The sequence below is a fragment of the Mesitornis unicolor genome, unplaced genomic scaffold (genome assembly GCF_000695765.1).
Source record: "Mesitornis unicolor isolate BGI_N332 unplaced genomic scaffold, ASM69576v1 scaffold15242, whole genome shotgun sequence".
NCBI lineage: Eukaryota > Metazoa > Chordata > Aves > Mesitornithiformes > Mesitornithidae > Mesitornis > Mesitornis unicolor.
In genome coordinates this window covers 47,294-71,001 of record NW_010169964.1, presented here as the reverse complement: position 1 = coordinate 71,001, position 23,708 = coordinate 47,294, and the positions used below count along the sequence as shown (strand labels likewise).

Genomic DNA, 23,708 nt, shown 5'->3' with positions numbered 1-23,708 from the left:
AGGGAAAGTGTAGCAATATTGACTGTATGTAACATCCATGCTCTTCAGCACAGGGAGCTTTCACTTGGAAAGAAGGGAGAGGACAGGGCTTGGCACTGGTGACACTGAGAGGCATGTGTGGGTCAGCATGCAGAGATGCTTCTGGGTTCCCTAGGTAAAATTAATGCAGTTCCTATCTCAGTCGGAGTGGTTTCAGGCATGGGTGGTAAACTCGCTGAGGGCACAGAGCAGAAACACAGCTGTGAATGCTGCTTGAGTGCTGTTAGGCCACTGTGTGGGTGGTACACCTGTATTCTCCTTCCTGGCAGCGTAAATGGAGTTGTGTGAGCTTAGATTTTAGCTGACTAAATTGACTTTGCTTCCCTCTCTGTTCAGAACAGGCAGGGTGCTTCCCCTTGGCAGTACTGGAGGAACCTCAGTTCCAGGCTCAGTCCTGCCCTTTGCTGTGGAGCTCTGTCGCTTCTTTGGTCACTGATGGGACAAGCTAGCAGTTATTTAGCTCTTGCTGGTTTTGGCAGGTAGCATCTCCCTGGTCTTTGTTTGGAACTTGCTAGGATGTTGTGCTACACTGGAAAATCTCTTCTCCACAGAATTTCTTTTGCTGCAGTGATTGAAGAGCCCCTACAACCCTCTGGCCAGGTTTGAAAAGAGTTGGATGTTTTCTAAGGAACTTGAGAGGAAGGGACCAACACCGCTGCTGTGCGACGTTGCCTTTTGCTTCATCAACGCTGGTGATGTGAACCTGGACTGCGCAGGAGGCTCCTCCCAGTCTGCAGTTCAGCAGTAGGAAAGCATGACTGGGAACCCAGGAGTTTCTAAGGACACTCATACTCTCATTTGACTTGGGGGAGGAGAAGTCTACAGCTTATGTCGTCAGTGAGCCAGCTATGTAATGCACATTGAAGCCTTTTCTTCTCTACCCCCTAACCTCATGGAGTTCGGGCTTTTTCCTCTCCTGTAGTTTGTCTGGACTCGTGTGCCAGGCTGGGTACTTCATGTGTGTCTTGTCATGGAAGCCGCTGTTGTCTCTCCAGCTTCTAGCTCTTGCCTGAGAACAGGTCTCTGACCTTCTCCAGCCCCAAAGGGTGGGTTGATACTAAAGCATGGAGAGGCTTCGTGCCAGGAGCAGAGGCACAGAAAGTCTTTGTTCCTTATAAAAGACTTTGTTGAAATAGAAGGAAAGCTGTCTTCCCCAGACTGCTTTACTGATTGCATAGTATTTCTAGGCAGTAAGCAAGGGATCTCAGCACTGCCTGAAAGAGGAGGCTTGTTTTTAGCTGCTACTGCAATTTAGATAAAGTAGGTTTAGGCCCAGTTTGAGCTGGCTAGCTTTCAAATGATGCCGTCCCTTTTAGTTCTGTCAACTCATGTCTTCTTCCTGCCAGAGAACTGAACTTGGCTCATTGCTTTTCAGCTGTTCAATACAGTTCATTCAGTTGGTTTATTTTAAAAAAAGAAAAAGGGGGGGGGGGAAGGGAAAAAAAAGACCCATCTTCTCTCTGTGCTTTGCACCAATCCATGTGCCCTGAGACTGCTCCCAAATGTCAGGGATGGATAAAGCAACAACACTTGTAAACCTGATACATGGTTGTATTTGTAAATGCACAAGTAGTTTTAGCCTTCACACTACACAGGGACTGCTACTGGGACAGGGAAGAAAGCAACGGGCATGGAGACCCCGCAGAAGATGTGTGACACATCTCCGTGCAAGGCTCCCACAGCAGCTGAAGTGGCAAGAGGAGAACCAGCAGGCCCCACGCGCCGGGATGCTTGGATGCTGGCCCCGAGCAGGTTTATCCTGAGTGGCCACAGTTCAAGATCAGATCTCACTAATGTTTTCTGTGCAAAGTGGAGGGAAGCTGAGCTCTCTGCTGGAAGCCTGTTCTCCATCCTACCCAGAGCCTCCCTCCTGCAGGAGGGTGCGGAGAAGATGCCTTAAGAAGAGCATCTCTGACTCCTGGGGTAAGGAAGCGGGGGAGAAGCTGCACAGCCCAGCCTGGGACAAAGGCTCTGTCCCCTGTACTGAAGGAGGAATGTGAGACAAAGGAAACAGCTCGGAGAATGCAGAAGACTCCCCCTCCTGCTGGTGTGAGGCCCTTTGGTTTCTTATATATGAGGTTTTTGTCCCACACGGCCTTTTCTGGGAAGCGGAAGCAGCCGCTGTAATAGTTAAAGGCTTCTGCACAGAATAGTGTTGCCTCCTTCCATCCAGGAGCTGAAAGCCACAACACAGAGGGATTGTTCTGCAGTCACAGGAGCATCCTCTCGCTGCCTGTGTGCAATTATTTGGGATGCACAGACAGAGTTTGAAGGTTGCACGTACTAAGTAGCCTTGTGAGAAGGATTGCTTTTTCCCTTGACAGCTTCCAAGCCCTCACTAGATGAAACTGCAGAGTGGACTGAGCTGGAAGTTGGGTTCACTGTTAAGATATCCACCTTCTTACGCTTTCTATTGAAGATCTATGCAGCAAGTGGTGCTCAAACTGTGCTTTCTGACTAACCCACTCTGTACTCTGCCTGCGAGAGCGGCAATGCACGGAGCTCATTACAGACCATCTTCTGACAGACTCGAACGCAAAGATCCTTTGCAGCAGCCTGCTCAGCCAGGAGGCAGCAAATGGGCACAGCAGGAGAAGTGTTTTGTTCTTGGTGGGGAAGAGAAACTGGGAGACGACATTCAGAGGCTGCAGGCAGCCCAGAGCCAGTGGAAACTGGACTCTCCTGTTTTGTGGTTTAAAATCAGGGCCTTAAAGGAATATTCTCAGAACACTTAGGATGGTGTTTCAAAAGGTGCTCCATAAACAGGCTGGCCATTTTGCATTTGGGACATAAATAGAGCTTTTGGACTATGTTTTTGTGTTTCTCTTGCACTACTGTCGTGAGTTGGTAGAGCTCAATGTGTAACTAATATTTTACACAAATATGTCTGAATACAAAGTTCCTCTGTTTCCTGCCCTTCGGCCCCCTGCTTTGCCAAAGTAAAACAAAAGTTTGGCCTCTGCAAGCTTTAAATTCCTGAAAATTTAAGAGAAAATAATCAACCACTGAGAAAAATGTTTCAGTGCTCTCTCAAAGACCCCTGCCCTTCTTGTCTGTTTTAAGTCCCAGAACTAATGCTGGGGTAACTAGATAACTTTTCTGAAGAGGTTACGATGTGCTAACTCCGTAGGTGTTTTCTCAGACTGTCTTTCCTTTCTTGAGTAATTTTTGCTAGAAGGGATACCCTAGTGCAGTCTTGCAGTCTTTCTGTCAGACGTCTGTGCTGTGAAAGCTATTAAAATAAGTTGTTTGCATCTTCTTTGGGTCTTTCAGAGGAAGATACTGCCTTTGCTTCCCTTGCAAGCTCCTTGAAAGCTCTTCAACAGAAACATCTTTTAGATGGATATCTAGGGGAAGATCACAAGTGACTGTACAGTCTTATGGTGCTCCTGTGTCTACCTAAGCATCCATCCTTCTTGGTGGCTTGCACACACACCAGTATGTAGGAGGCCCAACGACAAGAAAATAAGTTGTTTATTTTCCCTGCTGCGGTTCTCTTCCCTTGCTGAGGACACCTAAAGTTTGCTAAATGCTGTGGGTACGAGACTTCATTCTAGTTGCACCTGGCTGGGTAACATTCAGGTAACCATAAAACAGGCTTTCGCATACCAGAACACAGCATAGGGCTTTTTCATGAAATTTCTTCAAATTGGCCATGTGGGACCACATAACCTGTAAATAAACTGTTATTAAGTAACTGTTCTGAGCCGGGTCCTTATCTGACAGGAGATCCTGCTGTATAACATCCTTTCTCGCTCCTGGGCCTCCACCCCATCCCGAGGCTATTCAGTTTCTGAAACTACTGAAGGCATAAATGCCATCCTTTGAAGGGGAGCTGTAAAACACGTCTTATTCAGTTGAAGGTTGCAGAAAGCTGGTGGCAATGCAGCTTGACAGAGGTGGGAAGTGTTTCTCACCTGGCCTTGAGCTCGGGATTTGATATTCCTGCTCCCTTGCAGTTAGTTCCTAGGCTGGGAGATGGAGAGGGTAAGAAGTTTGTCCCACTTCTCCTTGGAGGAGGTAAAAGCAGCCCAGCCTTGCAGCACCCAGGGACGACGTGCCTGGGTGACTGGATGTAGAGGAGCAAGAGCTTGGAGTAGGAGTTTTGTGGGACTACAAAGAAGCAAATCACATTTGTGTTCATTTTCTTTCTCCATAAGGCCAGGTAAGTCCTCCCATGCTGCCCTGCCTTCCTCCAGCCTTCCCTCCCTTTGGGAGGGAGCCATGCAGATAAATCCATAGATAGGTGAGCACTGTGCTGGTGCAAAAGCAAGGCGGGAGAAGCATCCTGCCCCGGGGAGTGCTGATGCCAAGGGTGATGGATGTGCCAGCCCCTGTCTCTGCTGGCTGTGAGGGCTGGAGAAGGCTGTAAGGAGGAGCTGAATGAAGCCTGGGGAGGAGAGGGAGCGTGGGAGGAGGTGGCTGGTGGAGCAGGCTGTGCCGAGTCAAGGAGAGGACAGGGGGCCCACTGCTCCCAGAGGGTGGGAGCGTGCCCTGGGCACCGGAGTCGCTCGCTGGGAGCCTGCATGAGAAATTCTCGGAGGCTGCAGTCATGGAAATTGTATAAGCATGCAGAGATGGGCTGGGAGATGGAGCCAGCCTGACATGCAGATGTGTGAGGGAGAGGAAGAAATGTCCTAGAAAGGAGAAGAGGTGGAGGGAGCCCAGAACCAAATTGGTTATTGGATGATAGCATTTGGTTTTTGGCTGAGATGTTGAAACCTGCAGTGTCACATACGGCATCAAGGTGTCTGGGATCTGCTTTGTGATAAGAAAAACAGCATCAACCCCATCAGCAGAAGCTGCAATATAGTGAGATGCATTTTGCACCATCCCACTGCCAGTAGCGGTGAGCGACGGCTCTGAGTGGGACAATCATGTTTTGCTGCTGTGGATGTACCCCAGGAAGGCATGGGAAGCCCTTCACAGGCTTTCAGTCTGGGAGACTTAATCAAATAAGTTGATGTGTGCTTGCATAAACTGCTTTTTCTCTTCCTTTTTTGAGAGGCTTGTTAATTTTCCAGACTTACCCTGATTACAGCTCTGCTGTCATCAACTTTGTATTTTCAACCTGCTGATCAATTTTGAAAAACAAATCTGCATCACACTTCTGCTTTCTGAAACTCTTCAAACCTCAGAGGTCAAGCACTCCTTACAGTACTGATAATCTGGTTTTTTCCACACTATTTTTTTTTAAAGAACCTTTTGCCTAGGCCCCTTGTTTCTAAAAGCCCAATTTGAATCCCTGCAGTGGAGCTATTGTTTAATTGTGCTCCGGGGATTTAATTCCTCCCCAGCCATCTCGTCTAGGCCGCAGGCCTGCAGCAGGCAGCAGCACCGTGTGAATTTGCACCTCTTTGGAGTGCTCGGGCTGGGGCAGTTCCTGTTTCCCAGACAGGAGATAAGGGGCAGCAAAACTGAACTGAAAAAGAGAAAACAGGGAGGAAAAGCATTTGGTGTAGTGTGAATGTATCATGGCTTGGATTCTACTAATGCCTTGTATGTTCTTAAAACACGTTCAGCTTGCCTTAAAAATGAAATTATGAACTAACTGCCAGCAGGCCCCGCAGATTGTATCACAATTTACCAATCCATGTGTGCAACCCTGTGTAGGCTAGGAAACAAAGCAGACAGACCAAATTTAGCATTAATTTGATTATCTCTAGATAATTTATCTATTATCTATCTCTAGATAATTTATCTATTATAAATTATCGTAATTTAATGTGGCTGGCAAATGAATCTAAATAAAGTCTGATTCATTATACTCTGTTTTTTAAAAATTTGCAACTATTAGTTGCAGTAACAGTATTACTTCAAGATTTTTTACACGTGATTTTTATCTTCAGTTTTTGTATCCATTTTTTACAGTTACGTCTTTGCATGCCTGCTTGTATCCATTATTGAGCTAGTTAAAAATCTATTAAGTAGCTCTGGTGAAAAATATAGCTAATATGTTTAAGTGTTGGGCTCTGCATCTGCCCTTAGTTTCTCTCAATTAATCCTAGCTGTTCAGCGTGCAGAACGGTACTGAAAAACAACATCAGATCTTATTTGTGACAGATTGCCAGATTACCTTTATTTAACAAAGCCAGACTGAATATTAAAAATGTGCTGGAGAAAGTACATTCATATAATAAATTATACAGAGCGTGCATAGGATAATAAATTACATTGTTTCTGTAAGTATCGGATAAGCTGCGTTCAATTTAAACGTCTGGCTGCATCACTGCCGTGCCGGTCAGGAACTCACTGGGGCCTTTTTAACATTCCTGCACCCGTAAGTCATGGAGTTGAAATCCTTCTTCGCTTTGCCCTCAAACACAGAATTTCCCTGACGTCTGCGACTGCAGTTCAGCTGAGATCTCGCAGTCAGATACGAAACGCAGATTTGTACCCCGTAGAGCAGCGAGTTTTCAAGCCGCTGAGTGATGCGGATAACATCGGTCTGGCTTATGCAAGGGATGTGGTCATCCTGTTTGCGTGCCAGCATCCCCAGTGCCACACACTGCTGCAGATGTATTTGGTATATTTTTTTAGACCGAGCTAGCAAAGAAATGCCAAGCGTTGTGCTAGCACAGCTAAGCAATATTACTGGCTCGAGAGGGTGATAGAGGTAGCCACTGCTTTCTCAGGGAACAAGCAGGATTGTTTCTTTCAGCGTCATCTTGCACATATCCCAGAATAAAGTGACTGTGTAGTGATGGCCTGACTTTCCGCAGAAATAAGAGAGGCATGCAGAAGCTTGCTTTTGAAGGATTTTCCCAAAACCAAGCACGCTTAGTCATTAATGTACTTCACAGAATCACAGAACGTTAGGGATTGGAAGGGACCTCAAAAGATCATCCAGTCCAATCCCCCTGCCGGAGCAGGAACACCTAGACCAGGTCACACAGGAACACGTCCAGGCGGGTTTTGAATGTCTCCAGAGAAGGAGACTCCACAACCTCTCTGGGCAGCCTGTTCCAGTGCTCTGTCACCCTCACTGAGAAGAAGTTTCTTCTCAAATTTAAGTGGAACCTCCTGTGTTCCAGTTTGTGTCCGTTACCCCTTGTCCTATCATTGTTTGTCACCGAGAAGAGCCTGGCTCCATCCTCGCGACACTCACCCTTTAAATATTTATAAACATGAATGAGGTCTCCCCTCAGTCTCCTCTTCTGCAAACTAAAGAGACCCAGCTCCCTCAGCCGTTCCTCATAAGGGAGATGCTCCACTCCCTTAAGCATCTTTGTAGCCCTACGCTGGACTCTCTCCAGCAGTTCCCTGTCCTTCTTGAACTGAGGGGCCCAGAACTGGACGCAATATTCCAGATGCGGTCTCACCAGGGCAGAGTAGAGGGAGAGGAGAACCTCTCTGACCTAAAACCACAGCCCTTCTGATACACCCCAGGATGCCATTTGCCGCCTTGGCCACAAGGGCACAGTGCTTAGGGCTTCTCTCACTCTGTGCAGTAGCAGCTCAGAACCTGTAACTCGCTGTCCAGGTGGATTTATCTGACTCATTAGTCAGAACAGTTTAACCCCTCTGTGGCATTTTGAAAGAGGAGGTGTCTTAGCAGAGATACACAGTAATGGTCAGGCTACAAATCTATTCTCCTAATTTGAAAATTTATCTAAAGGATTGCATGGCCAGGCCATACATAGTCAGGAGATAATGCTTCACGTTCGCTTGCTGTCTCCTTGCTGGTAGAAGAGCACCAGCTCCTTGTTTTCCTCCACATCGTCACCTATGCACACGCCAGAGAAGATATTTGAGTCCCAGATGCCCAAGCAGCAGTTTCCCATCTGCTCTGGGTGCAGGGTAGCAAGCTCACTGGAGATGTTCCCTGACTCAGCTTCAGTCTGGGACTGCCCTTTGGATGGAGCTCTCTTAGATCTGGTGCTTGTCTCGGTGTGCTGTTCTTTTCAGGTCACTCCCTGTGGCTATTCAAGGGGATAAGAGCTTCTCGCAGGATCCCATACCTGCAAAACTGGCAGGTTTAAAAAATAAATTGAGAACACAGTGGGAACTAACCTGTGTTTGTCTCTAGAGCTAGCCAACATCTCTTGAGCGTAGATTGCATGCATTACGCTGTTTATAAAACATCTGGAGGCCAAGAATATGACTTGGGTTTATTTCTTTAGGCATCAGCTATATTTAGTAAAATTAAAGGTGGCAGGAAATGCACTCCAAGAAAATACATGAACAGTGTTACACAAAGGAAGTTTACTAGTCCACAGTGGAGTGGTTCCCCTTGAGTTATTTCCCCAGTTCTCATTATAAAGCAGTTGGATAGTAAAGTTAGAAGAGATTGCACAGCTGAATTATGACCATTGCTGCATGAAGGAACATCACCTGCTTTATGTTGGCTGTAAAAGAAAATGGGTAATGACCTTTTAAAGACTCCGAAATATGGGAAGTTTAACAGAGTGGTCTGGTGTAACTGTCTTATAGATGCTGCTTATGCTTAATAGAATGGTGCAAGAACTAGTCTACAGGAAATTTAGAGACTTCTCATTTCTATCGAGCTGGAGAGAGGCTTCAGATTTGCTATTATAAATTATGAAATAAAGTAGTAAATTTGAAATGAAATGTGTTAATGATTTCCGTGTAGAGTTCTTATGAAATCAATACCTCCCTGGGAAGCAGTTTGATTCAATGAAATCAGCATTCCCTAACAGAAAGAAAAAAAAACATCAGTAGCTTTTGCTAGAGCACAAACCTGCAGAAAAAGAACCAGTTTCAAGTCCGTGAGGATGGATCACCTTGCTGTGTCAGGTCCCGTTAGTGCACTTTCCAAGCAGGAAGGGTGCGAGTGTCCGAGAGGTTGCTGTAAGCAAGGCTGCGTCTTTGCAGCAGGTCCAGCGCTCCCAAGGTAACTGCTGAAGGATACGTGCTTGTCCTGAGGCCATCAGGAAGCTCTGCTCCTCCTTCTGTGGAGGGAACACGTAACCACCTCAGGTGTGCTGTGAGGCACGAGCATTCAACAGCAGTTCCTGCGAGTCAGCTCGTATGCAGTAAATCAGAGCCTTAGTTTATCCTGAGGATTTGCTTATTTAGCCATACAGTAAAATAATTCCTATTGAATTTTTTAACATATTTTCTTACAGTTCCTTTGCTATTTAATTCTTCCTGTTGGTAGCTAGATCGTGTCTGTTCTTTGCCGTCTGTCCTACACATTTGACAATTCCCTGGTGAGGTGCTGGTAACTTTCTGGTGACTGCTGTTTTGGCTGTGCTAACCCAAGGAAGCAGGGCTTATGCAGCCATTCTGCTCTCCTGCTTAGGGGACTGACTTTGAACCTGTTGGCCAGTGTCAAACAGACTTAACAGATTGGTTCTTCAATGACTGTAAAAATGCTGACTGTGCCCTGTGTAGGAAATACGGGCACATTGTACACGTTTGTGGATGAAGAGTGAGTTGTACTGTGTGTTGTTGACAGCGCTGTACCTGATAGAAAGGTGCACAGGAGACTTCGCATCCATCTGTGCTGTGATGAATTTGAGGATTTATGTGGATGTTTTGTGTTCTAATTCAACATTTGTGAAGGGCCCTAGTTTGGTTATAAATTTACTTTGGAGGAGTTATTTATGAAAGCTTCAGGATTTTCTGGCTAAAACATTGTTTAAAACTTAAATGCTTAGAAAGGTTTTGATTGTCTTGTTTTGAAAACATGAGCATGAAAGGCAGGAAAGAAGGCAGCTCATCCCTGTCTCCAACGTGAGGCAAGAGAAAGTGGTTATCTAGTCCTTTGTTTCTGTAATTTCTTCGTTTCTGTGGTTACAAATACTGCAGTTCAAGCTGTCCTCGGTGCTGCAAGTTTGTCTGTACAAGAGCTGACCTTACACTCCATGTGCGTTACAATGCAGCAAGCACAGAACTGAGTTTTAGGCTCCAATTCTGAACTTCTTGCACTCTTACAAGTTTTAATTTGGCTTCATGTTATTTGCAGAAATATTTTTTCTGTGGTTTAATTGAGTAGTCAGTGTGACTTTTGTGGTGTTCGTGTGCATGCAAGGGAGAAGGAGAATTTCTAAGTGTCCAGTGTTCACATGGACATAAACAGGTGGGTTTCCAGCAGAGACATTTGCATTTGAAAACCTGCTCTAAACGGGCTGGGCTTTCCCAGGAGAAGCAGCACCAGCAGTGAAACGCAGCGATCGATCAGCATAGAATTGTGTGAGCATTTGATGGGCAAAATGTTGTGGTATAAAGACAGGGCCCAAGAATAAGCTCTTTGTGGCTTTGTTTCATTGCTGAAAACTGTGACTGAGAGGCTTTTATAATTTAAAAAAAAAAAATTAATCAGCCACATTTTGGCTAACCTGGAAAATATCACAAGATCCTTTGCAACATTCAAAGTGCTGTTTCTTTAATCCAATTTTGATACTTAAAAAAAAAGTCATGTTTTTCATTTCTGCCTGCTTATATTTCCCCAACACTAAAAGTAAAGTAATATCTGAACCACTCCTTTCAGTGGCAGAGCTGCAAGCGTGTAATTTAGTGTACATAATGATAAACTTTCCCTTTCAAGCAGCTTGCATTCGCTGTTTTCTTTCTTTCCCAATTTTCACTAAGGAAAATATTCCCTTACTTACAACAACACTTCTGTTACATGCCTCGTTTTTCAGGCCAAGTTCCTTATGTTATTTGGAGTTTATTTTAATTCTTAATCAAATGATCTGTCAAAGAAATTAATCTGAAAAAAATAACTATAATGAATGTTCAAATACACGCCAATGGGGACACCTGGTGGAGAAACTGCGAGTTGCCCAGGACGCCCTGCATTAAACCCATGAATGGGTGAGCATGAGTTGGCTCAGCAGTGGAGTGACTGTGAGTATTTTTGACCACAGCAACTGCAAGATCGCTCTCATTGCTTTACCTGTCTGCCACTGACGGCCCCCTCCAAGCGTCCTGCGCTTGCTGCTGGCCAGGAGTATGTGCACGCCATCGTGGTGGTGCTGATGCACAGTGAGCAGTGAGCAAGCACCCGATTCCTCAGTGTCTGTTGTCTAATGTGACTGGGGACAAAGCTGCAAGTTCTGGCAAATGCTGCTTTTCTCTTGCTGCTGCAGAAGCTGCCATGTTCAGGGATTCTCAGATAAGCCCCGTAGATGGTATTTGAGAGATGTCCTAATGACATGTATTTGGAAGGTGATGAGGGAAGGTTGGGTGAAGATCCAGGACCACGTCTGCTCGTAGCTGCAGGGCAGAGGAGGACACTCCTCTGAATTGGATCCCGCTCTGTATCAGATGAGATGCTCCATTCTCGACAGCCAGCAACTTGAGTAAGCACGAACATTTTCAGTCTGCAGCAGAAGTCCTAGACCTCCTCCAGTGTACAAAGCCTCCCGTCCCACTCTCCTGTAAGCATGGCCTTGGAGAGACCATGGTGAGGACAGCAGCCCAGGCTGGCTTCACCACTGAGCTTGGTCAAGAAGAGGAATGCTGTGCTTGCCCCTGACTTTGGGAGCGGGAGGCACTATTGCCTGATTCATCCCATCACTACACCCATGTCAGAGGGGAGACTATGGATTCCAGGCTGTTTATTTGTATGCGCTATAAAAGCTCTGCCTGGAGCAGGACAAGCATAGGACCCAAAGACTACACTGTTGGCTGGGCAGCTTTATTGCACACATGCTCTAGGAACTGTGTACAATTGAAGCGTGCTTTAATTGGTGTGAAAATGGTCATGGTTGGTTATTTTACTCCTAGCTCACTCAGAAAGCAAGCATTAGCCTTTCCTGTGATGGGGCAGCAACATACAGATGGGTTCTGGTGTGCCTTCTAGCATGCACCAGCTGTGCAACATGGGATTATCTGGGGGTTTTTGTCTTTCTAAGTAGGAGAGGAGGAAAATAAATGAATGCTTACAGTCCTGAAGAAGGAAGGGTAATTTCTGGTTCTTTGTTTTGATGAAGTCTATTCTGACATGGAGTGAAATTTATAGCCTACTGGTTTTCCCATTGTTTGGGAAAGAAGGAACATATTAATTACAATTCTGCACCAGAGTCACCAGACAACTGGGAGAGAAAGTGACTGACTTAGACCATCACAAGTTGAGCAGCAGCCTGTGGATTTTTATTAGATATATTATTTGTGTTTAATTCACATCTCAGATCTTTTCTCTGTGGCAAACCAGAGCTGCAAATTAAGTATGAATTGCCGTCCCATAAGCATCCAGTATGGCCTGCTGACTCTGCGCCCTCTCACAAAATAACACTAATAGTAAATGAGAGACAAGCTAATTTTATTTGTTGGTATTCCTGTGCTGGGGTTAATATCAAAGCAGAGACACCATTTTTTTGCCACACAACTCAAGAGTGGGCAATTTTAAAGTCAGTGCTTGAATTCAGATGGCTCAGAGACTCCTTTCCTGCTTCAGCTGACTTGGAGGCTCAGCAGAGCTGGCTGGAGGCAGTCACTGTGAACAGCCACCAGTGATATCCTGCTCCAGAGGTCCCTGCCTGACAGCGCACATGAGCAGATGCTAACAGAAGGAGTATTCTGGCAGACTTTACAGACTAAATATTTCTTGCTTCTCTTCTTTGCAGAAAACACCTTCTGCAGCGGTGATCATGTATCGTGGCACAGCCCTTTGGACAACAGTGAATCTAGAATCCAGCATATGTTACTGACAGAAGACCCTCAGATGCAGCCGGTGCAGACTCCTTTTGGGGTCGTTACTTTCCTACAGGTATGACCCAGCAATGGTGGCTCTGACTGTCACCTCCTGCGTGTGGAATGCAGCTAACATTACATTTTATGTAGCTTTGATAAGTCAGATGCTTATTATCCTGTCTTCCACCTTTCTTCGTTATTTGAGCACCATGGATCTAACCTTTGAGTTGTTACTCTGGAAGTATTCAATAAGCATTTTTCCAGGATTGAGCAATGGTATGCTCAGTCCTCAATACAGAGGTCTATCTGATGGAGAGAAGGTTTACACCCCAAAACAGACCTGGAGTTGAGTATTACATTACTGCTCTGAAATTTCAAACATAAAGGTAGAGGAAAAAGCTGAGAGAAACACTTTTAAAAGGTAATGTAGAGCTAAATTAAAATTAATCTTATGTCAGTATCGGCAGTGAGCCACTGGTTTGAGTTCCAGGAAAAGAAGAGTTCAGAGCAGGACTCAGAGTTGCTTTAGCATTATTTAATAGCAGAAATGTAGCTTGCAGCATTGGCACAAAGATTCTTTAGAGGATAAGTGGGCTTCCCTATATTGATTTACTGTTTAAGAAAGGTTCAGGTTTGCTTTGCAAAATAAACACTAAAAAAATCCCTTGTCATTTAACCCTACTGTTCAGTGAGGGGACCTTCCTTGGCCAAACAGATTTGCTTGCTTTCCTAAAGTCCTTCTCAGTGGTGCCTTTTAGATGTGGGCTGCTTTGGGCATTTTTAAATTGCATATAGAGTTGTTAACCTTAGTGAAAGAGCTGGCATAGCTTATACCAACTCCTGATTTCTTCCTGCTCCATGGAAAAGCTTCCATCCTGTGGGAACATGCAAGCGTCTGTATTTTAAATTTATGCTTCAGTTTGCTCCCATTTGCCCTTGGCTGTAGCTGTAGCAGAGAGGAAGCTCTGCTACCACAGTCCTGCACAAGGCTATGCCCTGCTGTGCATGGGCAAAGGCTTTCCTGAACTTTCTGAGGTACTCAAAAGTCTGTGTTTTATCAACAAAAAAGAGTTGGGTGTAGGAATAATCAGTGAAAGGTGAGTTGTGGAACCTGGAAACAGAGATAGAGAGCCAAGCTAAGCAGGCAAGTAATTACTGGCTGGATCCTCAGTTAGTGCTGTATTAGTCTGCATCTCCTTTTCAGTGCCCAGCTGTCCTGGATCAAAGGACAGTCAACTTGCTGCATCTTGAGGCCCTTGGCCTCTAATCTTCCACAACACATATGGTTGACTTGGTTTTCCCCTTTGTTTGATGCTTGTTGTTACAGATTTATTTTGACCCATGAGGTTAAATGATTGCAAAAAGAAAAGAATAAACACAAAATTATTTTTCCATTTAGAGTCTTGCTGTTTGTGTGTAGTGAGTGAAGGTCCAAGGAGAGGTGTTCTGAAGCAAGGCTGTTCATGGAGGAAGCCTGGGAGATGGGTGGGGATGAAGTGCATCTCCAAGGGCTGGGTCCTGAGAAAGTGAGCTCTTCAAGGAGCAGGGAAGGTAGGGTGTGCAGAACTGAGTATGTGCTGACATTGATGGTTTTCCACACAGATCTCTACCAGTGTAGATGCATACCTATGTCAAAAGCAATTCTGCTTGCTGCTCTTCAGAACTTTGTTTTTGGTTTTCCTCTTTTCTGATAAAACATAGAATCATAGAATGCTTTGGGTTGGAAGGGAGCTTAAAGCTCCACCAGTCCAGCCCCCCTGCAGGGTCCCCTCCCACCAGACCAGGCTGCTCATAGCCCCGTCCAACCTGACCTTGAACACTTCCAGAGAGGGGGCATCCACAGCTTCCCTGGGCAACCTGTGCCAGTGTCTCACCACCCTCACAGTAAAGAATTTCTTTCTAATGCCTGATCTAGATCTGCCCCTTCCACTTTAAAGCCATTACCCCTTGTCCTATCACTACATACCCCTGTAAAAAGTCCCTCTTCAGCTTTCTTGCAGGCCCCCTTCAGGTACTGGAAGACTGCTATAAGGTCTCCCTGGAGTCTTCTCTTCTCCAGGCTGACCAACCCCAACGCTGTCAGCCTGTCTTCATAGCAGAGGTGCTCCAGCCCTCTGATCATCTTCATGGCCCTCCACTGGACTTGCTACAAGGTTCAATGCAGTACTCCAGGTGGGGTCTCGCAAGAGCAGAGTAGAAGTGGAGAATCACCTCCCTCAACCTGTTTACCACGTTTCTTTTGATGCAGCCCAGGATATGGTTGGCCTTCTGGGCTGCATGCACACGTTGCCAGGTCATATCTCATCAGCCAACACTCCCAGGTCCTTCTCTTCAAGGCTGCTCTCAATCCCTTCTCTGCCCAGCCTGCATTTGTGCTAGAGATTGCCTTGACCCATGTGCAGGACCTTGCACTTGGCCCTGTTGAACTTTATGAGGTTTGCATGGGCCCACCTCTCCAGCGTGTCAAGGTCCCCTCTGGATGGCGTCCCTTCATTCCAGTGTGTCGACTGCACCACTCAGCTTGGTGTCGTTGGCAGACTCGCTGAGAGTGCACTCAACTCCACTGTCCATGTCACCAATAAAGATGTTAAACAGCGCCGGTCTCAATACTGACCCCTAAGGAACGCCACTCATCGCTGGTCTCCAGTTGGACATTCAACTGTTGACCACAACTCTGTGTGCAACCATCCAGCCAGTTCCTTATCCACCAAGTGTTCTATCCATCAAATCCATGTCTCTCCAATTTAGAGACAAGGATGTTGTGCAGGACAGTGTCAGATGCTTTGCACAAGTCCAGGTAGATGACGTCAGTTGCTTTTTCATCTGTTCAACATCACTTGAATAGATTTTGACCAAAAATTCAGTGTAACTGGAAAAGGGTTAGAGTATTGAGGAAGAAAATAGAAGGCCGTGGCTAAAATAATTTTTCATCCCAAAGAGTGAATCATTGTGCTCATAGGCAGAAGACAGTGGTTGATGGATCAGGAAGAAACTGCCTTCCTCTATCAGCTGAAGGGTGTTTCACCCCTTCATTTGAAGTGGCTGATCTCAGCTGCTGTGAGAGGAACATCTGGTATAGCTCAGTGTGGCAGCTCCCATCCTGAAAAGCAAACACATCCTGCCTTATACAGGAAGGCAGAAGTCTGCAATTGCCTGCAGTGACAAGTGGATTATGTGATGTGTAAGCAGCTTTACTTTATGGTTCTAGGTAGATGTAACAAGTCAGCAAACTGAGCTGGTCAAGGATTTGTGAGCACCAAAGCATTCCCGTGTGGCAGCAGGTCCCTTGCCTAATTGAAGTTGCTGGTGCAGTATTGCATTTGCCCCTAGCAGTTGGCAGACAAGCAGTGTTTTGCATGTGCTCAGACCCTAACCTGTCCTGTCTTGTGTGGGCTAGATTGAAGAGTGAGAACAGACTGGTGGATCTTTGGTAAACCCTGTTCTGTCACCAGGTCCTCCTCATAGTTAAGTTCACACATGCCATGCAAGATTAGATGTTATGTGATCAGGGCACTTCACATGGTAAGTGTAGAGAGAGGACATAAGGAATTGCAGAATCTCTCTGTTGTCTCAGGCTTTGTTTGTCCTCGCTTATCTCATTAGTTTAAAGAAGTGGTGCTTCTCTGTGTGTGCTGTTTGATCCAGCACCACGTGGCTCATTTTCTCTATAGTTCTTGCACGGTTCCCATCCTGTTTAGTATCTCTGATTTCATTTATTCCAGATTGTTGGGGTTTGCACTGAGGAACTGCATGCGGCTCAGCAGTGGAACGGGCAAGGGATCCTGGAACTGCTTCGGACTGTGCCGGTGTAAGTGCTCCTATAGCCCATATAGGCGAGCATTCCCACAGAGAACAATTCAGCTGTTTATTTTTATTAACAATCTTTAACTTGTTGATGGAACTTATTTAATCCTGTGCTGTAGCAAGAGATGGGAATTCATTGCAAATCTGTTCTCACGCACAGACACTTAGATGGCAAATGAATGCATGTGGAAGTCCACATGTTCAGGGTGAAACAGAATGAGGTCTTGAAAGCTTAATTTCCTTCCTCTTACGCCTGCAGCATTTTCTCATTGGTTCTTCCTGAGAGTGCTGGGAGAACTGTTAGTGGTGACCTCTCTGTGTAGTTCAAAAGAAAGGAAGGAGAGAGTCTGGCTTACAGTGCCTGGCAAAGCTTGAGTAAGAAAGTCACTCTCAAACTGGCCCCACTCTTGGTGGGCCAATTTGCAACAGGAGGAGTGTTCATGCAAGTGAAGTTCATTATTATTTCTCCCATGGCAAAACAAAGATGTCATCGGGTTAAGGAGGAGATGGGCTTTAAATGTTAAATGATATATAGATGCTTTATTAGCTGCCAGGTTGCAGCTATTTTTTTTGGCTTGCAGGTCTTTTTTTTTAATATTTTTCTCTTACATTTAGTGGAAGTTATTGCCATGTGATTGTAGCTCAGAACATTTCTTTTAAACTAAATGGTTCCAAGTATGTGTTCCTGGGCACAACAGTACACTGTCTAGAGTTGTAATGGCCTTTAATTGATTGATTATTTGGAAAAGTTCAGTATTTGCTGCTGGACTTCTTAAACTTGAACTTCTCCCTTTTAGGCACAAGTGCAGATAATTCATGTGAATGTCCTAGAGTAGAGTGAATTTGTCCAGGTGCAGGCTTTGTTTCCGGGACCCCAAGACAATAAACACTGTCTGTAGCTCTTTTGACCCTTCTAAGTCAATAGTCTGCTCTCAGTCTGCTCTCATGTTGAGTTCTGTCTTTTGTGCTGTGGTCCAAGCACCTTTCCAAGGATAAAATGAAACCCAAATGTGCACGATTCGAAGACAAAGCTGTGAACTACTAAGCCGCTGATGTGGAGTCAGGGTAAAAGTCTCTTGCATCCCAGTGAGGGGCTGAAGCAGGTGGCATCTCTGGAGTTACTAATTGACAGCTTCCAAAGTGATGTGAAACGAGAGTGGCTATCGATGCATCTGAAAAGCTGTAAGATATTAACTTCTATTGCTTCCACTCCAAGTGCTTTAGGAGGCTGTAACACAGAGAAAGCCAGAGGATGGGGCTTTTGACTGCAGTAACAAAGTATCTCATGAAAAAATGAAAATTTTAATGGCAATTCCAAATTACTTCCGTTTTTACTTCAAATGAGAAGTACCATCTAAGGCTGACTTCTGCAGTCTGCTGCACTGTGACCCAAAGTAAAGTCTCCGAGTAGTTCATCTTCTCAGTAATCTGTTTTCTGTCACCTTTGTTGGGAAACATCTTGACCCTTCCGACTTTTATTGCTAATGAAAACAAGTATCTCCCTGAACCCGAGTACTCAACCATTAAGTACCAACTGGGCAAAATGTCTATGGTGAGGATATTTCTCAGAGCAATAAGCTTTTTATGGTACTGAACATGACTGCCGATCTCAGCAAAACGTGCAGTCCCACTGGGACTTTGCTGCATCTTTAGATATGTAATAGAGGTATAAATCTTGACCCCCTGCCTTGCCCATCTTTCTTAAACCTAGGCTACACTGGGCGTCTCAGTCTCAGTTCAGTTACCTGTGAGATTAAAATCCAGTCCAGTGTTGTATGAGTAAGTGGGTCCACACAAGGGATGGTCCATGCCAGTCCTGACTGCTTTGCAAGATTTGGTGGTGCCAGACATTAGGTAGATAACAGCTAGGTGATGGAGAGATTTCACAGAATCACAGAATATTAGGAGTTGGAAGGGACCTCAAAAGATCATCCAGTCCAACACCCCTGCCAGAGCAGGATCACCTAGACCAGGTCACACAGGAACCTGACGGGTTTTGAATGTCTCCAGAGAAGGAGACTCCACAACCTCTCTGGGCAGCCTGTTCCAGTGCTCTGTTACCCTCACAGTAAAAAAGTTTTTCCTCATGTTCAGGTTGAACCTCCTATGCTCCAGTGTGCACCCACTGCCCCTTGTCCTGTCATTGGCTGTCACTGAGAAGAGCCTGGCTCCTTCCTCCTGACACTCGCCCTTTACAAATTTATAAACATTAATGAGGTCACCCCTCAGTGTCCTCTTCTCCAAGCTGAAGAGACCCAGCTCCCTCAGCCACTCCTCATAAGGGAGCTGCTCCACTCCCTCCATCATCTTTGTGGCTCTGCGCTGGACTCTGTCAAGCAATTCCCTGTCCTTCTTGAACTGAGGGGCCCAGAACTGGACACAATATTCCAGATGCGGTCTCACCAGGGCAGAGTAGAGGGGAAGGAGAACCTCTCTCGACCTACCAACCACAGCCCTTCTGATACACCCCAGGATGCCATTGGCCTTCTTGGCTGCAAGGGCACACTTTCGTTATGTGTTTGGGAAATGTAAAGGACAAATGCATGCTATGGGATGTATACACAACGTAGCTTCTCAGCTTGTTTTAAGCTCTGTCTTGTGCATCCTTCCTGCACAGGTCCACTCTGAGGACTCTGCCTGAGGAGTACCCAGCTAAAGGACTTGTTTGATTCATTGTTTGCCTTTCTTTGTAGGGCTGGAGGCCCCTGGTTGATAACAGATATGCGAAGAGGAGAGACAATATTTGAGATCGACCCGCATCTGCAAGTATGTCTTTAGTTTATAAAATGTCATGTCTTTTGTAGTGGCCAGGGAAAATCGGTTTAATGGTATAAAATGGTTTTATTATTTTCTGTAAAGGTGCTGTGATCTTCTCAGTGTTTACAATAATCCTGGAAAAGTCTTAGAGATTCCCTTTGCCCTCTCAGAGGTGGTTCAAGAGTGCACATGTCCAGCCCCAGGTGGATGACAGCTCTAGGAAGAAATTTAGAGAAGGGAGACCAGGAAAACAGAATCTCATATATGAGACAAATTGGTAAGATTTGGACTGCATGTTTCAGAAAGGAGGAAAATAGAAGATAAAAACATACAGTACAGGATTGAGAGATGATAGATGAGGAAATTCCTCCTTTGTTTTATATGCAAGCATAAGGAGATATAACATGCAGAAAACTCAAAACCATCTAAGTAATACTTTTTTCACCACAAAAGTGTAGCTCATTCCTGCAGGATATCACTTGAGGCCAGGTAGTTAGCGTGGTCTGAGAAATAATGGAAAGCCAACAGTATCTCATGCACTTATTAATAATCCATGCAGGAATATATATTAAACTTCCTTCTTCAGAGTTAATTACTGAAGTTTAAAGATCAGAATAGGACCTCTATGGAGCGGTTACTGTCCCATGGACTGCTGCTGGTCTGTGCGTCTGGGAGACAGTTCTGCATCCCTTCAGCCGAGTTTTGGTACTGGTGTACATGGGTCCCAGGCAAATCCAGTGTGGTGCTGACCTTGTTTCAGTGAATCACTGAGTATTTGCCTTTAACAGAGAACTTATGGCTTAGCCTGGTAGGGCACATGCATATGTGCACGTTTTGTACAAGCTATTGAGTTTGCTTATGGTCTGCGTGTCTGCATCTGATTACCCTCAGTTGCCTCACAGAATCTTTTATTTTGAAAGCTTAAGAACAAAACCAAATTCTACTTTTACTGTTTTTAAGGATTTGTTCATCTAAAATAACCCCAGTCTGAGAGACACACACACACAGAAGTGTTCCACAAATGTCACGCAGTGTGGGAGCTAATACAACACAAGTCCTGTAAAGTTTTCAAAATTGTGCCCTCTCCCCTCCTGGAGGGTGTTTGTCTGTTCTCTGCACACTGGTGATTCCTAATGGTAACAGGGTTTTCTTCAATTTACTGTAAATGAAAAGTAGCTCAGCTTACTGGAATCTGAGTCAGCCAAGGCAAGTTAAGGCAAATAAAAGAGTACCTCTGCCTCACCAGTATGTCCTGCCACTGAAAGCTGCTATGTCTGTGGTCTTTCCGGACTTCCTCACATTGAAGACATTCCTGTTTCTGTTCTCTCTTGCCCTGCACTAGTGCGTATGCGCAAGGGTGTGTGTGTGTACCCCCTTCCTGCTCTTCTGCCGCAGCCCCTGGGGGTTCACAGGGCAAAACCTGCTGCTGTGGTGCCGAATCCTGCAAAGAGCCTTTGCTGGGCACGGGGAGCAAGGCTGTGCCGGGCTGGGTTCGGCCACGTCGTGCGCCTCCTGCTCTAATTAGTGGGGAAAGGATAAAGTGTCATTCGCGTGGCATTTTGGTGTGTGAGAGCTGAAAGGCAGCAGTGGAAGATAGGTGGAGGGGAGGGAGGGAGCAGGCAGAGAAAACAGACAACTTTCCGGGAGCAGGCAAACACACTGCCTGCCTGGGAAGAGGGCAGAGCTTGTTTTGAGGCTGCTTTGTTTCTTGTGGGAATTGGTTGAGGCCTAAACCCAGCTCTGGCAGCAGCAGCTGTACTTTCTGTTCGGAGTCGCTGAGAATGGATCCCAACTAAGATGTCATCCCAGGATGTCAGCAATTAACGCTACGGCAATGCTGGCTGTTTGGTGTTCAGCCAGGCTTCCCTGTAGGCCGTTCAGATTTGCCTGGCAGCACCGTCAAACAATCCCTGTCGGTCCTCAGCTCTGCACTGATTCTCAGTGCTCTGCTTCTGTTTCAGGAGATATCTCCAAAGAGAATAAAGCTGATTTGAATTTCCTGAGTTGCGGTTGCTGCTCTGTGGGTCACGCTGCAGTGCTCTGGCTCGTTTAGAAAGGGATCAATGACTTATAAGAGACTCAGAGCATCCCTCCCACATGCTGAGAGGAAAATGGGACAGAAACATCCTTTCTTTGAGGAAGGAAAAAGCTGAACCTCCTTTGCCCTGGGCTCCTCCAACCTCCTGCTCAGGCTGCCCTTTCAAGGGAGGAAGAACAGCCCCTCAGCCCAAGCACATCTTCACTGGATGAAGATGGGGTAAAGCTGTGCATTGCCCCAGCTGAAAGTCTGCACGGGTTAGGGGTTTTTTCAGTTTTTTTCCCTGCTTCAACATCAACACTTGCAAATGTTATAAAACAGGCATGCAAATTAGGCTGTCTTAGGCCAGCTCATTTCCATCAGTCCCCCTTGATCTCCAAGGATGCCAACAGAGCAGCACTTCTTCCCCTGAGGAAGTGCTCTGCAGACCAGCTGAGATGCAGATGACAAATCCCTTTCCTCCTCCCCAGGGCTCTGTGCACTGTCCAGAGGCCCCGACTGCGTCTGTGAGGGGGTGCTCTGGCTCTAGGGATGGAGAAGTGTGTCCCACCAGAGCCTCAGGGCCCTCTGTGCTCTTCTGCTCAAAGGCAAGTTTGGTGGCTCTCCCATGCTTCCCAGTCCCTGGGATGAAAAATAACTGTGTTGACAAACTAAACCTCCCCATACCAGCTGATTTGGGTCCTCTCAAAGCGCTGTGGAGGGCTCCCGAAGGAGCCATGTGCTAAATCTTACTTAGAGCATTGTTTGCATGTGTAGGATCGGATGTATTTTTATTTCTTTTTCCACAACTTCTATTTCTGGGTGAAACAACTAATTTTATGTTTAGGCTATAACAAAAGAAAATCCCAGCAGATTTATTATTTCTCAGATTTTCCCATTACTTTTTCATAGAAGCCAGGTTCCCCTGACGCCAGAGGAAGATCCCAACAAGAAGCAGTCTTTCAGGGACAGAGGCAGAAGGAAGGCAGTCTGTTGAATGCTTAAATCTAAGTCAGGACTACTCTGGTCCTGCCACCAGCCATAGGCTTCTGCCTCCGCTTTTGGGCCAAAGAGCCAGTTTAGGGAGGTGATCAAGCTGAAAAAAGGGAGTTGGCTCAAGGGAAGGGGTAGGAGCACATGGAGGAAGGTGGGACTGCAGCCACTGTGAATTACATCAGTTTAAACTGCTGTGCAACCACACCCTGAGTGCTTGCGCTTGTCTTTGAGCTGCCCAAACCCTCTACAGAATGGTCACAGGAACGGGCAATGGTCTTTCTAGGGCGCAGTGTGCACAGCTGGGCAAGGGGAGGAATGTTGTGGGTTTTAGTCAGGAAACTGCTTCTTAGGGAACAGATTCTGCAAAGCAGTGGATGCTCCCACGGTCTCTTGACTACAGTGGCAGGGTCAAACTGGAAGGTAGCAATAACAAGCAAAGAGATCCGTTCCCATTGTGCATAACACAACTCTGTTCTTTCCTCAAATCTTCAAAGTCTCTGTCCTGCAAGTGGTGGGACTTATCGGCTGTTCCGAGGTGACCCAAGTGTACACAGTGACATGGAGATCTTGATGGTGCCACAGAGCAGTACCAGCAGTGACACCCCTTCAGAAGAGGGGAAATGAGCAAATGATTTGGTGCCGGGGAGAGGTGACAGCGGTAAGAGCAGCCTACCCTCGGTGTAATCAGTCCTGAGTTTGTTCGGCTCAACATTACCCCCTTGTGGGATGTAGGTGGAAATTCAGACTCACACCAGTCCGTTAGCCGGTAGGTGACCTGTGGAAGTTTTGGCAGTAGCTTAGGGCAGCCTTGCTGGCAAGAGATGCACATGTCCTTGAGAAAATGCGTGGTGTCTGAGAGCATTCAGCTGCTTGTGGTTGGTGTGTATCACCTTCCAAGACCCAAATGGTGGTTACATGCTTGGAAAGTCCAACTTGTAAGGGAGGGAGTTTGTGTATTTTGCTGATAAAGCAAGCTATGCAGAAGCTTTGACATTGTGACCAGACCTGTGTCTCCTTGCACGTTTGTCCTTTACTGAACACCCCAGCACACTGAAAAGCAGGGGTTGTCTGGGCAGTTTGCAAATTGTGAACTCTTGTGAATAATATTTGTGAGCTTTTTTCATTCTGAGACTACTTGGTAAGCTTGGAAAGATAAGTTTAGTTATTCAAGGGTTTGTCATCATTGACATACAATAGGTAGACTCCCAAGCTGTGCTTTGAACAGAACTGTATAGTGTCATAAATACTTGGAGTTGGTGTAAACTGGAGCTAACCCTGAAAGGAGCAACCCTGCAGACCCCAGGCCATTGATTTTCACCTCTCTCTTTCCCTCATTTGTGCCTTCCAGGGCCATGTAGAGAAGCATTGGGGAAGGGGTAGGAGTTCAGACCAACCTGCTACGGAAAAGGTTTGTTCCAGTTCAGACCAGCTCCCTGATTTGGCTCAATGTAGAGTAACTGTTAGCTGATACATCAAAGCGTGGGGGACCAGA

The 23,708-nt window shown here is 46.0% G+C and overlaps 1 protein-coding gene across 1 annotated transcript in view; it reads left to right on the top strand.

Annotated features, from left to right (window-relative positions):
* SUFU (suppressor of fused homolog (Drosophila)) overlaps window positions 1-23,708 on the top strand; it is an 84,320-nt gene that overhangs the window by 29,545 nt on the left and 31,067 nt on the right. The window contains exons 3-5 of the mRNA XM_010179537.1: window positions 12,576-12,718; window positions 16,365-16,450; window positions 19,140-19,212. Of these exons, the coding sequence (XP_010177839.1) occupies window positions 12,576-12,718; window positions 16,365-16,450; window positions 19,140-19,212 (302 nt within the window). The remainder of the gene's footprint in view (window positions 1-12,575; window positions 12,719-16,364; window positions 16,451-19,139; window positions 19,213-23,708) is intronic.